Source organism: Manacus candei, unplaced genomic scaffold (genome assembly GCF_025592945.1).
Source record: "Manacus candei isolate 608988 ecotype Guabito, Panama unplaced genomic scaffold, ASM2559294v1 h1tg000006l, whole genome shotgun sequence".
Taxonomy (NCBI): domain Eukaryota; kingdom Metazoa; phylum Chordata; class Aves; order Passeriformes; family Pipridae; genus Manacus; species Manacus candei.
In genome coordinates this window covers 49,512-63,397 of record NW_026138054.1, presented here as the reverse complement: position 1 = coordinate 63,397, position 13,886 = coordinate 49,512, and the positions used below count along the sequence as shown (strand labels likewise).

Sequence of the window (13,886 nt, the reverse complement as noted above, 5' to 3'; positions counted from 1 at the left end):
GTGCAGGTTGGTTCCTCTTTATGCAAAACCAGGACTGACTGATAAAAACAGCCCTTTTTTGGAGCTGTTTGTGCTCAGGGCTCCATGTGCAGCCGGAAGGAGCCCAGACAGGCCCAGCCCAGAGCGGATTTGAAGCTTCCAGTCTGCTTAACCCTGCCCAGTGTCGCCCAGTTCCGCCGGGGGGGTGGCAGGAGGTCAGGTCCCAAGAGGAGATTAAACTGCTCTGAACAGAGCTTAGTCCCAAGCTCTCCTCTTGGATTTCTTCTTTCTCCCCTAGGGAGCCTTGGAGGAGGATCCCAGCACATCCCAGCTCCTTGGAGCAGCAGAAACTGGGAGAGACTGGAAAAAAGAGACCCCAGTGGTGCAGCTTCTGCTGCCAACCAGCTGTGCAGAGGGGAAGAGAGGGTGCCATGATCCACAGTGGATTATAAGGGCACCTCTGGGGAGTGTTTCCTGCAGTGAATGGAAAAAAACTTCCTCCTTTCACCCACTTTTTTCCTAAGGAGGAAATTCCCTGGTCCCAGTCTCTCTGACCCTGGCCTGGCAGTGGTGCTGAGGCTGGGCTGGGAACAGGGAAGGCCACTGGTTTTCTTGGGAATGGGGTTGCTGAGAGCTTTGGGGAGAAAAAAAAGTGGAAAATGAAAATGAAAATTCCCATGGGGATGTGGGGTTGAGTGCTGGGCCAAACCTTGCTACAAGGGCCTCAAAGCACCACTCTGCTCCATGTCCTTAGGGTGATTTCCCAAAAAACACTGAATTATGCTCCAAGAACTCGCTGAACTCCTTGCTTGCTGCCACCCTGATTTGAGAGGGCTGGAAAGGTCTCAAAATATTTAACTCTGACAGGCAGAGCTGGTGTGGTGGGAAGGAACAGCCTCTCAGGTCCCCCGAGGGCAGGAAGTGGCAGGAGCACCCAGGGTGCAGTGCCAGCTGGGGTCATGTTGGGGTGATTGCCCAGGATTCAGTGCAGGAGTGGAAATACTGTGAAATAAAATCAGAAATACTTTGCCAACTCAGAGCCCTGGGTTGGGCTCTGCTTATCGGGGCTGGGTTGCTGAGATTCTGATACAGGTGGTTTAGCAGAGAGGCCTGGAGGGTGGAGGGGGTGGAGGATGTTTAATGCACGAGAAACTGGGCAAAACTGGGTGAAACTGGACACTGAGGTGAGAGCTGGGGTTGGGTCTGTGCCCTTCAACCCTCCTGCTCCTGTGCCAGCTGCGACAGGAGGGTGGAGCCAGGGGGGATTGGGCTCTGCTACCAGGGAACAAGAGGAAATGGCCTCAAGTTGTGCCAGGGGAGGTTTAGGTTGGATATTGGGAAAACTCCATCATGGGAAGGGCTGTCCAGCTGTGGCACAACTGCTCAGGGCAGGGATGGAGTCCCCATCCCTGGAGGGATTTAAGAGCCATGTGCATGTGGCACTTGGGGACATGAGTTAGTGGTGGCCTTGGCAGTGCTCTGATGATCTCAGGGGTTTTTTCCCACCTAAATGATTCCATGATTCTGTGAAACGCTCCTGGACCCACTCCCTGACCTCCAGCCTGGATCCCAAGTGAACCCAACACGCAAACTGAAAACCACCCTCGGATTTATTTTATCTGATCTTTTTTTGTTTAAAGCTTTGAATCTTGCGTGGCCTCATGAGCAAACACCTGAACCTGTGCTGATCTCACAGCAGGTATTTTCCTTATGGGTAGGGCACCAGCCAAGCAAACACATCAGTTTTAACTCTCCAAGACAAAATTCCATAGTCTGGGGAGGTTTGTTTGGATTAAAAACCCATCAAAATGAGCGAGATGGCATTTGCAAGGTCAGAGCTCTTTGGGGTGAGAAAATCAGGGGGAGAAGCAAGTTTGGGTCCCCCTCAGAGCTGTGGAAGCCATGGGGGTGCTGCTGGGGAGGGCTCGGGTGTCACTGCACCATCCTGTGCCTAAATTGGAGGTTTCTGCTCTGCAGAGGGTCCCAGGTAAGATGTTCCCCTTGGCTTGTTAAACCCTCCCCCTGGTAGCTCTGGTGCTTCCAGATTGAGCCACTCACCTTCCCAGAGGGTTTTTTGGTTGGTTTTCATGTGACTTGTCCCTTTCTCTTCATGTGTGACAGGGAACAACCTGCTGCTCATCATTCCTTGGGCTTTTCCCCCTCAGGATCCCTTTGCCCTGGGCCCTGAGGAGGGCAGGGGTCCCCAGCAGGTTGGGGGTGGAGTAGGACCTTCTCTTGACCCCTCGTAGGTGGAGTAGGACCTTCTCTTGACCCCCAGCCTGGCACAAAACATTCCCTCCCTGTTCATGTGGGTCAGGGGACAGTGGAGGGGCAGGTGATGGTCCCCTCCCTGCAGGACCCTGCAGGATCTGCAGGGGCTGAGGAAGGACACACAGCCTGTGGGGTGAAAAGGAAGGACAGGGACATTGGCTGTGCCCTGGCCTTGCTTTGTCCTACTTTTTTTTTGCCAAAAGGAAACTTTTCTGGCTGGCATTGGTGCATCAGGAGCTCTCCCTTATCTGGGCAGAAGGTGAACATCACAGCTGTCCAAGGAGAGGTGGGGAGTAGTCAGAGCTTCCATCTGGATCACACTCAGTCTCTGCCTTTGTGCTGTCACATTCCACAGAATCACAGAATCACAGAATGTGCTGAGCTGGAAGGGACCCACAAGGAGCATTGAGTCCAACCCTCAGCCCTGCACAGACCCAGCCCCAAGAGTCACCCCCTGTGCCCCAGAGGATCATCCAAACCCTCCCTGAGCTCTGGCAGCCTTGGGGCTGTGCCCACTGCCCTGGGGAGCCTGGGCAGTGCCCAACCAGCTTCGGGGGAAGAACCTTTGCCTGAGATCCAACCTGAGCCTGCCCTGACACAGCTCCAGCCGTTCCCTGGCTGCTGTCACTGGTCCCCCAGAGCAGAGCTCAGTCCCTGCCCCTCCTCTGCCCCTGCCCAGGCAGCTGGAACTGCAGTGAGGTCTCCCCTCAGTCCCCTCTTCTCCAGCTGAACACACCAAGTGCCCTCAGTGTCCTCACATGGCTTCCAATCAAGGCCCTTCCCCATCCTCATGGCCCCCTTTGGACATTCTCCAGTGGCTCAATCTCTCCCTTCCACTGTGTCCCCCCAAACTACCCCAGTGTTGAGGTGAGGCCGCCCCAGGGCAGAGCAGAGCGGGACAATCCCCTCCCTGGCCCGGCCATGCTGGGCCTGATGCCCCCAGGACAGGGTTGGCCCTCCTGGCTGCCAGGGCACTGCTGACTCATATTCGACTGATATTCAACTTTCCACACCCACCCCTGGTTGAATTTTCCCCCGACAAGCCTGTGGGCAGAATGGCCACTGTGAGCTCCCTTGGGTCTGCTCCCTTGGGGTCCTTGGGGGCTCCCTGTGGGCCTGTACCCCCCCAGCCAAGAATTGTGGAATAGGTTGGGTTGGGAGACACCTTACAGACAACCCAGTTGCATCCCTTGCCATGGGCAGGGGCACCTTCCACCAGCCCAGGTTGCTCCAAGCCCCATCCAACCTGGCCTTGGACACTTCCAGGGATGGGGCAGCCACAGCTTCTCTGGGCACCCTGTGCCAGGGCCTCCCCACCCTCACAGGGAAAAATTTCCTCCCAGTATCCCACCTAACCCTACCCTCTGGCAGTGGGAATCCATTCCCCCTTGTCCTATCCCTCCATCCCTTGTCCCCAGTCCCTCTCCAGCTCTCCTGGAGCCCCTTTAGGCCCTGCTCTCAGCTCTCCCTGGAGCCTTCTCTTCTCCATGTGAACCCCCCCAGCTCTCCCAACCTGGGTCCAGAGCAGAGGGGCTCCAGCCCTCAGAGCATCTCTGTGGCCTCCTCTGGACTCTCTCCAGCAGCTCCACGTCTCTCTCATGTTGGGTCCCCGAGCTGGAGGTGGGATCTCACCTGAGTGGGGCACAGGGGCAGGAACCCCCTGCCCACACTGTGGGTGCCCAGAGCAGCCTCCCAGGACCTTTCCTGGGGCATCCCTGGCTGTCCCCACTCCCTGGCAGTGACAGGAATGCCCCAGGGGATGGTTCTGGGTGCTTTCTGGGATCTGTTTGCAGAGCTCACACTCTCTGCTGGTCCCGACCTGTCTCTGAATTACCAGTTTGCTCAGTGATCTAATCCTCTTTGCTGGATCAGCCTTCAAGCCTATTTCCAGGGCTCCTTTCCAGCATGGTCACACTATTCCCTGCTGAGGAACCATCTCTGGGTTTTATTTTTCCCCTACTCCATCACCAGCTCACAGCCAGGCTTCTCCCAGTCCTGCTCCCAGGGGTTTGCTGTCCCAAGTGTCACCATGATGGGATTTAAAGTCACCTTTTATGGATTCATCTCTATCCATGTAGTGTCTGGGAGGAATATTTTCTCCCAGTGATGTCCTGTATCATGGCAAACAGTGTGATTTCAGCCCCAGTAATCCAAAGGGTGCAAGCCACTGGGAGAAATGGGGACACTGGGAGTGACTGAGGCTCTGCTCTGAAGGAGGGACACACATAGGGAATGTGGGAGGCTGGGACAGGAGGGTTTGCAGTGAGCAAGGAGGCTTCAAAATTGCTGAAAGCATCAAAAAAGAGGGATGGAGCATAAAAGAATTGGGATGGAGGGTTTTGGTGGGAAGCTGGGGAGTGAGGAATGGCCCAAAGAGGTACCAAAATCCACAATTAAACCAGATTTGTAGTGGCAGCAGCTTTAAACCTTGCGCTGTGCCTGTCCAGTTCTGCCCAAATCAAGCAAAAAGGGGAAATTCTCATCCAGCAGCTGCATTACCTGAACAAAGATGTTTCTGGGGATTTTGGGGAGCACTGGGCTCTTCTCCCAGCACCGAATCTGGAAAATCTGTGTCAGTCTCACAAGCTTTGAGTCGCAGCCCAAGGTGGAGATGATGTTCTCAAAGGCCTTGCCATGCTCACAGCAGAGCCCTGCAACGACGGGGCCACCTCAGGGTGTCACGGAGGGTGGGGGACCAGGAGGTGGGAGATGGGGATGGTTGGGCTTTGGGAAATCATGAAACTGTTTGGGTTGGAAAAGCCCTCTAAGATCATTGAGTCCAACTGTGTTGACAGTGGCCAAAGCCCAGCTTGGCCTCATGTCCTCACTGGGACATACTGGGGGGTCCCTTCAGATGGGGAGGTGGGCTCCAAACTCCCACAGGCCCCAGGCTGAGCCCCAGGTGCTCCTTTGGGAAGCCTGGGAGCAGACCCTGCTCAGCTGAGTGACGTAGCTCTGGTGTCCTCTCTGTCACCTGGGAGTGGGATGGCACCTGTGAGGCAGAGGGTCGGAGGGGGGCACAGCACCCCAGGCTCAGGCAGGAGAGAAAAAAAGGAGGATTTTTATCCTCCGAGGGGATGGTGGGGATGAGAGGGATGGGAGATGGAAACACCAGGAGCACCCGGGTGATCCTACACTGCCTTCCTTACCCTCTCCAAGTCTTTTCCCCCCCACTTCCAGGGAATTCTTCTTCCCATGGCTGAGAATGGGGAAAACAGCCTCATCCAGCTTCCCAGCCTTATTGCCCATCCCCGCCCACTCTAAGGATGTGACAGGGAGGTAAATCCACATGGGCCACTGGTTTCCCTCGGGTTCCCCATTTACAGCCTCTCTGTCATTATTCCTCCCCAAAACTGAGCAGTATAAGCTCTCCTTTCTCCTTCCTGTTCCCTTCCCCCTCACGTCACCCAGCCCTGCTGACCCATCACGAGGCACAAATCCCAGGATCATTATCACTATTTTATTTATTTATTTCCAGCCTCTTGTGCTTCCCTTCCAACCAGACAGGACTTTGACACTGTTCCCAAGCTTTTCCCAGGAGACAGAAGGACTTTTGTACTGCTCAAGGAGCAGCTGCTTGTGCCATCGATGCCTTGGGGCAACAGGGGAAGAGCAGCCCCCAAACACTGGGAATGTTGGGGCGTGGGGGTCCTGCTGCCCCCAGAAATGATGTTGGAAGCACTGGACAGCCCACAAGTACCGTTGCTCTCAAACAGCTCTGGGGGCTGCAGGTGAAGGTGGGTGTTTGCTGGGGGATGCAGGTGGAGGTTGATGCTCTTCTGATGCTCCACTGGTGGGATCCAGCAGCTCTGGGTGCTTGATGCTGTTACCTGCTGGTGCTGCCTGTTTTGGGGTTACCGTGACTTCTCTCCTGGCCATGGCTCTGTGGGGCAGCTCTTGGGGACCCTCTTCATGGCCAGAGACAAGCACTGGATGTGGTGGTGGAAGGGGATGCGTTTCAGGTGGGTGAGGTGCCAGACAATCTGGCTGGGAATGGGAATAGCTTTGCATGGAGATGGATCTGCTACAGGTGTGTGACAGCGGAGAATGTGGAGGTGGAGGTGATGTGGTGGCCAGTGGGGAGTCCCTGATGGTGGGACAGCAGGTGTTAGTTTCCCTTCTTGGCATTGGTGGCCTCCAAGCTTTTCTTCAGCCTCACCAAGTCAACGTAGAGGTTGCGCTTGAGGATGCTGCTGGCGCAGATGATGGCTCCTTGCAGGGCTCCCATGAAGCCACCCAGGCACAAATCCTGCCCTGGAAGGAGGGAACAGTGGCCACAGTCCCCCTGTGAGCAGCCCTCGCTCCCCATTCTATCCCAGCCGACCACAAATGCTGGTTTGGGCATCACCTTCCCCACCTCCCAGCTGCCTCCACACCATCCCTGGGGTCTGAACCCACAACCCCCTCCCTGTTTGACCCCTTCCTTCTCCCCAGCAGGAAAAGGGCCTCATCCTGCCCCATTCTGCACTGGGTAAGGAGACAACCCCACAGAGCTGGAGGAGCACAGCCCTTTCCTCCTCCCCTTGGGACTGTGGAACTCCACTTTTCCAGCAGCCCTTCCACTGCTCCACAGCACTGCAGTGGCTCTTCCCTTCAGGATCGGAGGTTTTCTGCCCCCACACCCCGCTCCCCCAGAGCTGACCCCATCTGAGGACACTGCTGGCCCTGTCACCTGTCAGGTAGAGGTTGGGGACAGCCGTCTGTGCCCGTACAGCAGCCACGACCTCGGCCTGCAGGCGGGGGATGCCGTGGTTGGTGCCGTACAACTCCCCTCGGGGGCTGCCGATGTAGTGCTGGTTGGTTAGGGGTGTCCCGCCCGAGAGGTACTCAACCTGCAGGGGTAGGGGAACAGGGTGGTCTGCAGGGTACCAGGACAGTGGGGGGGAAGCTCTGTGCTCCAGAAAGCTGTTTTTGGGGGGTAGGGGCTAAGATAAGTTCCCTCGCAGAGCCTTGGGTGGTGGTTCTGCCCAGGTTTGGTTCTGAAGGACCATCCTGGGACAGTTGTCCAGGTCTGCCCAGGTTGGACAGGGCTCGGAGCAACCTCATCTAGTGGAATGTGTGTCTGCCCATGCAGGGGGTCGAACGGGATGAGCTTTAAAGTCCCTCCCCACCCAAAGCACTCCATGGTTCCAGGATCACTCACCCTCGCACTGATCACTCACCCCTGCACCGTGAGGAGGCAGCAGTGATGGGTTAGTGAGATGCTGGAGCTCACATCCAGCAGGTTCAGCCCCAGCTCCAGTATTGGGTGTGTAGAGGGGACCCAGAGAGGAGCTGGAGGACCCCTGACACCCAAGTTTAGGACCTCCAAACCCCGAGCTTCCTCACCCTGCCCTCAATGCGGGGGTAGATCTTGTAGACAGTCTGCATGACAGCGTCCACAAAGGTCTTCTTCAAGTCCTCGTAGTCATCACCCCTCTTGTGGACCTGCTTGTCCTTCCACTCCTCAAACCACTCGTACCTGGCGAAGGTGACGATGGCCAGCGTGGATTTACCTGCGGGAGGACAAGGATAGGGCACTTATCCCTCTGCCCACACTCACCCCACTCTGCTACCCCAAACCCTCCCCACCCAAACCCAGGGGATGTCCCCAGGTCTTTGGGGTTCCGTGTCCTTCATCCAGGTATCTCAAAGGCTGCACTCCATGAGCCACCTGCTCAGCAGCTTTGACCATAGATAGCTGAGCAGAAACTCCTTGCTGGATGTCACCAAACCCCAACAAGAGTTTTGGAGCCCCTCACAAGCATTTGTGGTTGGGCTTCAGCCTCACCTGGGTGTCTCATTTCCCAGGTGGGGTCCTTGGACGAGGGGCAGGTGACAAAGAGGAAAGGTATGTTCTTGGCAGCTTCTTCTCTGGATGAATCCAGGTAGCTCTTCATGCTGCAGGGAGATGCAAGGGTCAAGGTGGGGTTTGTGCATACCTTTGCCTGAATCCTCATTACACCTGAATCCCTGTTTTCCGAGTCACTGCCCAGGAATTCATCTCCTTATGCTCAATGAAGCGGGTCCAAGGTGAAGCCAAACCTACATTCCATCCAAGTCACTCCCTGGGTACATGAAGCGGTTGGTGGGCTCCAGCCCCAGCTCTTCCCTTGAGCCGTTGAGGCCGACGAAGACGGTGAGACAGCCCTCGCCGTGGGCCACCAAGCGCAGCTGGGACTGGATCTCTGCCACAGGGAGAGAAAAAGGGCAATCAGTCTTTTCTGGGGAAAATCAGGCTTTTCTAGGATCCTCTGCTATGAAGTGGTTTCTCCAATCCTGACCCCCTCCCACCAAACCCTGCCCTTCCCACCCACCCACCCGTCCCCATTCCCACCCAAGTGTGCCCCTTCCACCCAGTTGTACCTCTTCCACCCATCCACGCCCTCTTCCTACCCACCTGTTCCCCCTTCCCACACACCCACCCAACCATCTCCATTCCTGCTGGTGCCCCTTCCACCCAGTTGTGCCCCTTCCCATCCACCCCGTCCCCTTCCACCCCACCATCCCACTATGCCCCCATCCATGCCCCTTCCACCCACCCTTGCCCCTTCCAGCAGATTTTTTGGCAGCTCTAAAACCAACTTCAGGTGGACATTCCACCAGCTTCCACAAATTTCAAGGCCCTACACTGTGCTTTTTAGGGAATCCTCGCACCCAACCAGGACTTTGCTAACTACGGCCAATTCTGGCTGATTAATTTAGGCCTAATTAAAACCCCTGTGAAGAAATGAGTGGCCAGGGCTGTGTTTCTAGGGCTGTGGCACAGGAACAATTTAACATTAAATCAAACGTTAATTGATAAATCCGCTTTGGGACGAAGCTTAGGACAGGATTAACGCTGTAACCCTGACAGGGCCCAGTACCTGGCAGGGCCTGCGCCTCCGGTGGCAGCAGCTTCTCGTAGGTGTTGAATATCCCGGCGTCCGAAATGACTATGGGAGCGTAGATGTTCACCAGATCTTGGCCTTTTTTGACACTCACACCTGGGAGGGAAAATCCGGAGCGGGAGGAGCGGTGCTGGTGAAGGGACCCCCCGGGCCGGGGAGCGACCCCGCGCCCTGTCCCATGCCAGTGCTCACCGCAGGCTCTGCCCTGGGAGTCCAGCAGGATCCTCTCCACTGGTGCCTTCCCAAACACGTTGCCTCCGGCTTTCCGGATCACGGAAATGGTGTGGAAGGCGATTTCCCCAGAGCCGCCTTTGGGGTACCACGCACCGCGGAGGAAGTGGTTCACCAGGATGCTGTGTGTGGAGAAGCTGACCTTGGAGGGGATCACACCTGGAAAAAGAGGCAGCCAAGGTGGGTTTGGGCCAAATCACGGGTTTGGGGCTTATCCTAAAGGGTTTAGCACGAGGAACACCATAGACATGACACTGGGAAGAAGGAGGGATGCAGGTGAGGAACTTGGAGGAGCGGGGAGGATGTTGGGCACGGGTGTCCCCGTGGCAAAGCCTGCGGTCACCAACCCAACCAAGTCGTGACGGACCACGAGCAAAGCCCTGGGCGATGGGATGGAGGCAAGGGGGAGGTTCGGGGGTTCCAAGTGGGGACATTCCCTTGTACGGGACCGATGCTGCCCTACTGGGAAGGTGAAGGACGTGGAGGGAATGAGATGGAGACGAGCAACAGGGACACGTGGATAACCCACCGGTGACTTGGAGACAAGGATACTGGTGGAGCACCCACCACGCAGCAGCCCTCCCCCACACACCTCCCGAGGGCATGGGAAAAAGGGGGTTCTTGCCTTTTTTTTTTTGTTTCTAAAGGGTTTGACGCCACCTTGGAGCCTCCTGGTCACCTACCATAGGTGGGGAAGAGGTAGCTGAGGACAGCCCGGAGCTCAGGGTTGGGGGTCAGACCCTCCACCACCTCCTTGAGGCTGCGCGAGGCCATGCGGGAGAAGGAGCAGAAGCGCGGGAGGAGCCCGGACCAGCACAGGAGCCTTGCCAGGAACTGCGGGAGCATCTTCAGGATGCCGATCAGCACAACCCCACGGCTGGTGCTCTGCGGGGGGAGCGCGGGGTCAGCGGGGCCACGCTCGGGACACACCCCAAAGTACTTTTTTCCCCTTAAATTCACTGCTGGGCATCCTGGGGAGCTGTGGACAAGGGGAGCGCTGGCTCCCCAAAGAAGCTTCCCCCCCAGAAATCTCCCTTCAAAAAAGCTCCCCCTAAAAAAGCTCCCTATAAAAACTCCCCCAAAAAAGCTCTCCCCCAGTCAGAAAAACTCTGCTCAAAAGCTCCCCCATAAAACTCCTCCAGAAAGGTCCTCCCAAAAAACTCCCCCAGAAAGCTCCATAAAAAAAAGGTCCCTCAAAAAATGTCCCCCCAGAATATCTCCCCAAAAAGATCTGTGACGCTGGGGTTTTGAGGTAGGAAAGGGTGACTTTGGATGTGTTCCCCAACACTTTTGGGACAAGGCCATTATTCCCTGGGGATGCCCAATATCTGGGTGCCAGGGGGTTTCCCCTCTTTGTGTGATCCTCCAGATCCAAACCCCCTTGTTTTATCCCACCTGGATGCTCCTCTACCTTCACCAGCCGCTGGAACTCATCGATGGCCGCAGCTTCCCCGGGAAACTGCTCCTTCAGCTTCTGGAAATATTCCTGCTCCCCAGAGTGGATGTGGTAGGTCCTGCCATCGTCCTGGGGGTCCCCCAAAACCACGGCATCGTAGACAGTCGGGAGCCGGGCCCACTCCAGCTGCCCATCCGTCAGCTGGTCCATCAGGAACCGCATCAGGGAGCTCTCCTGCATCTCCCCCACGTAGTGGATCCCTAAAAGAGACATTTTACTGTTTCTGTCCTCTTTTTTTCTTTATTTTTCCTTTTTCTTCCTTTATTTTCCCACTCCAGGATGCACCGAATGCACCTCTTGTTTATCCATCCCCTCCCCATCAACTCCATGTGGAAGGGAAAGGTAAAATCTGGGATACACTTGAGGTGAACAGTGCTCGCCATCACATTTTTATTTGGGAATCTGGGGAATTTTGTTACATTTTGGTATTTTTCCTGTTTTTTTCCACCCTGGGATGCACAGGACCCTCCTCTTGTTTTTCCATCCCCACCTCTGCAGCTCCCTATGGAAGGGAAAGGGAAAATCCGGGATACACCTGCCTCCCACTTGGGGTGGACGCTGCTTGCTGTGGTGTTTTTAATTGGGGATTTTGTTACACATTGTGATTTTTCATCTCTGCTGTAAATAATTAATCCTCTGGGAATACATAGAGCTGGACTTTGCCTCACTGCGAGGAGTTTTCCAGGGAGGTGTCAAGTTTGTCCTAAGGTGATATTCCTGGTGCTGAGAGTTCCATAGGGGCTGGATATGGGGAATTCAGGGGGGTTTGGTGTCCTTCAGCCAGAGAATTTTGGGGTGAAGAGCAGGCTTGTCTCACACAGGGTGGGTGCTGGGGCCCCCTTATCTGACCCCCAGTGGGTGTGATTCCCACCCCGAGTGTGTCCCAGCCCCCTCCTTTGGATCTGGGGGGGGATTTTGGAGCCCCAAATCGTACCGGTGTCAAACTCGAAGCCCTTCTCGGTGAAGGTGTGGCAGCAGCCCCCCAGCTTCCCGTGCTGCTCCAGCACCAGCACCCGCTGGCCGGTCTTGGCCAGGAGCGCGGCCGCCGCCAGCCCCCCCACGCCGCTGCCCACCACGATGGCATCGAGCTGCGGGGGCACCTTCTCTGCCGAGAACACTGCGGGGACAGCGGGGTGTCAGCAACGGGGGCACCCCTGGGGCACGGGGCACCCCCAAAACCACGGCGAGGGGGTGGCACCCAGGGGGTGATGCCCGGCTGGGGGGTGTCACCCTCGGGGGGTCACACTGACACAGGGGTGACTCCGACGTTGGGGGGACAATGCCATGTTGGGGGGCTTCAGACTGACCCCACCCGGGGGGAGCAGTGCCACCCTGGGGGGGTCATACTGACACGGGGGGGGACTCCAACAGTGGGGCGATGACAATGCCACACTGAGGGGTGTCAGACTGACACAGGGGGTGACACCACCCGGGGGGACAATGCTACCCTGGGGGGTCATACTAACATAGGGGGGGACTCCGGCGCTGGGGGACAATGCCACCCTGAGGGGGTTCAGAGTGACAGAGGGAGTGACCCCACCCGGGGGGGGACAATGCCATCACCCTGGGGGGGGGTGTCATACTGACAGAGGGGGGGACTCCACATGGGGGAGGGACAGTGCCACCCTGGGTGGCATTTTCAGACTGACACGGGGGGCTGACGCCACCCGGGGGGACACAATAACTCCCTGGGGCGTTGATGCTGCCCCCGGTGGAGATGCTGCCCCGGGGGGCCACGACAGCCCGGGGGGTGATTCCGCTCCAGTGGCAATGCCGGGGCGATTAATGCTACCCCGGCGGGTGACACCGCCCTGAGGGGCCAATGCTGTCCCCGGGGTCGATGCCCGTCGGGGGTCCCGTACCTGTCTTGACGACGCTCCTCCGCACAGCCTTGTCGGTGACGAGCGGCCCGGGCGGGCGGCGGCTGTCGGCGGCGAAGGGATTGCGGCCGCCCGAGACTTGTGGGAACAGGAGGAAGAGGACCGGGATGAGGAAGAGGAGGAGGAGGACGAGGAGAAGGAGGGGGACGAGATAGAACAGGACCTGCAGCCACATGTTGCTGAGCCGTCCGGCGGAGCGGGAGCCGGGAACAGCGGGAATGGGAATAACAGGGGCGAGGGGAACAAGGCCGATAAGGACGGTGGAAAAGGGGCACGGCACCGGCGCTGGGCGGGAGGACCGCGGGAGGGGCGGGCGTTGGCACTGGGAACTGGGAGCTGGAACTGAGTCACGGAACCGGTTACTGGGGGCGGGCACTGGGATTCCTGGAGCTGGAACCAGGAAGCAGGCAGTGGCTGCTGCGAGCTGGCACTGGGAGCTGTCACAGGGCACTGGGAACTGCAAGCAGGACGGAGGCACTAGGCACTGGGCACTGGGAGCCGGCACTGGGCACTGGGAGCCAGCACTGGGATAGGGAGTCACAGAGTCACTTGGAGTTGTCACAGGGCACTGGGAGCTGGGTCCGGGAACTGGCACTGGGCACTAGGAGATGGGAAGGGGGCACTGGGAGCTGACACCGGGAGCTGGTAGTGGGATACTGGGAGTTGGGAGTGGCACTGAGAGCTCGGACCGAGCACTGGGAGCTGAGGCGGGGTACTGCTCCCGGGGACCGGCCACCCCCGCCCCAGCGCCTGTAGCCCCGCCCCACTGTCCCCAGTCCCCGCCCCTCGACCAGAGTACCGCCCTCTGTGCATGGCCCCGCCCCCAGCATAGCCCCGCCCTCTGGTCCCGCCCGTCTCCGTTCCCGCGCTCTGGCCCTCGCGCGCCCCCGTCACCGCTCCGCGCGGTGCACGCCGGGAGTTGTAGTCCCCGTCTCTCCCAGCGAGCGGCGGCGGGGACTCCAGCTCCCGGCGTGCAGCGCGGCCGCGCCTGCGCACTGCGGCGGCGCCGGGCCGGGAGGAGTCCCGCGGGGTCAGGGTGGGAACGGGACCCCCGGGAGGGGCTTTGGGGGGACCCTGAGGGTCCCGAGGGAGCCGGGGCGGGCTCCTGGGGGACTAGGAGGGGATCTGGGGGGGCTGGGAGAGACCTGGGGGGTGCTCCTGAGGGGCTGGAGGGGGGCACTGGGAGGCCAGAGGAGGCTC

General features: G+C 58.1%; 1 protein-coding gene across 2 annotated transcripts; it reads right to left on the bottom strand.

Moving 5' to 3' along the window:
- Positions 1 to 5,690: 5,690 nt before the first annotated feature.
- Positions 5,691 to 13,000, bottom strand: RETSAT (retinol saturase). 2 transcript variants are annotated; one of them, XM_051809478.1, is made up of 11 exons: positions 12,669 to 13,000; positions 11,741 to 11,923; positions 10,762 to 11,006; positions 10,034 to 10,235; positions 9,312 to 9,509; positions 9,096 to 9,215; positions 8,279 to 8,417; positions 8,021 to 8,130; positions 7,579 to 7,745; positions 6,923 to 7,082; positions 5,691 to 6,504 (listed from the first exon to the last, which is right to left on the bottom strand). In XM_051809478.1, exons 1-11 carry the CDS (start codon positions 12,859 to 12,861, stop codon positions 6,359 to 6,361), a joined length of 1,863 nt encoding a protein of 620 aa, XP_051665438.1. In that variant the 5' UTR covers positions 12,862 to 13,000; the 3' UTR covers positions 5,691 to 6,358. The 2 variants fall into 2 exon arrangements, with proteins under 2 accessions (XP_051665438.1, XP_051665441.1); XM_051809481.1 differs by lacking the exon at positions 11,741 to 11,923 and having other exon boundaries at positions 12,669 to 12,999.
- Between the last annotated feature and the right edge of the window lie 886 nt (positions 13,001 to 13,886).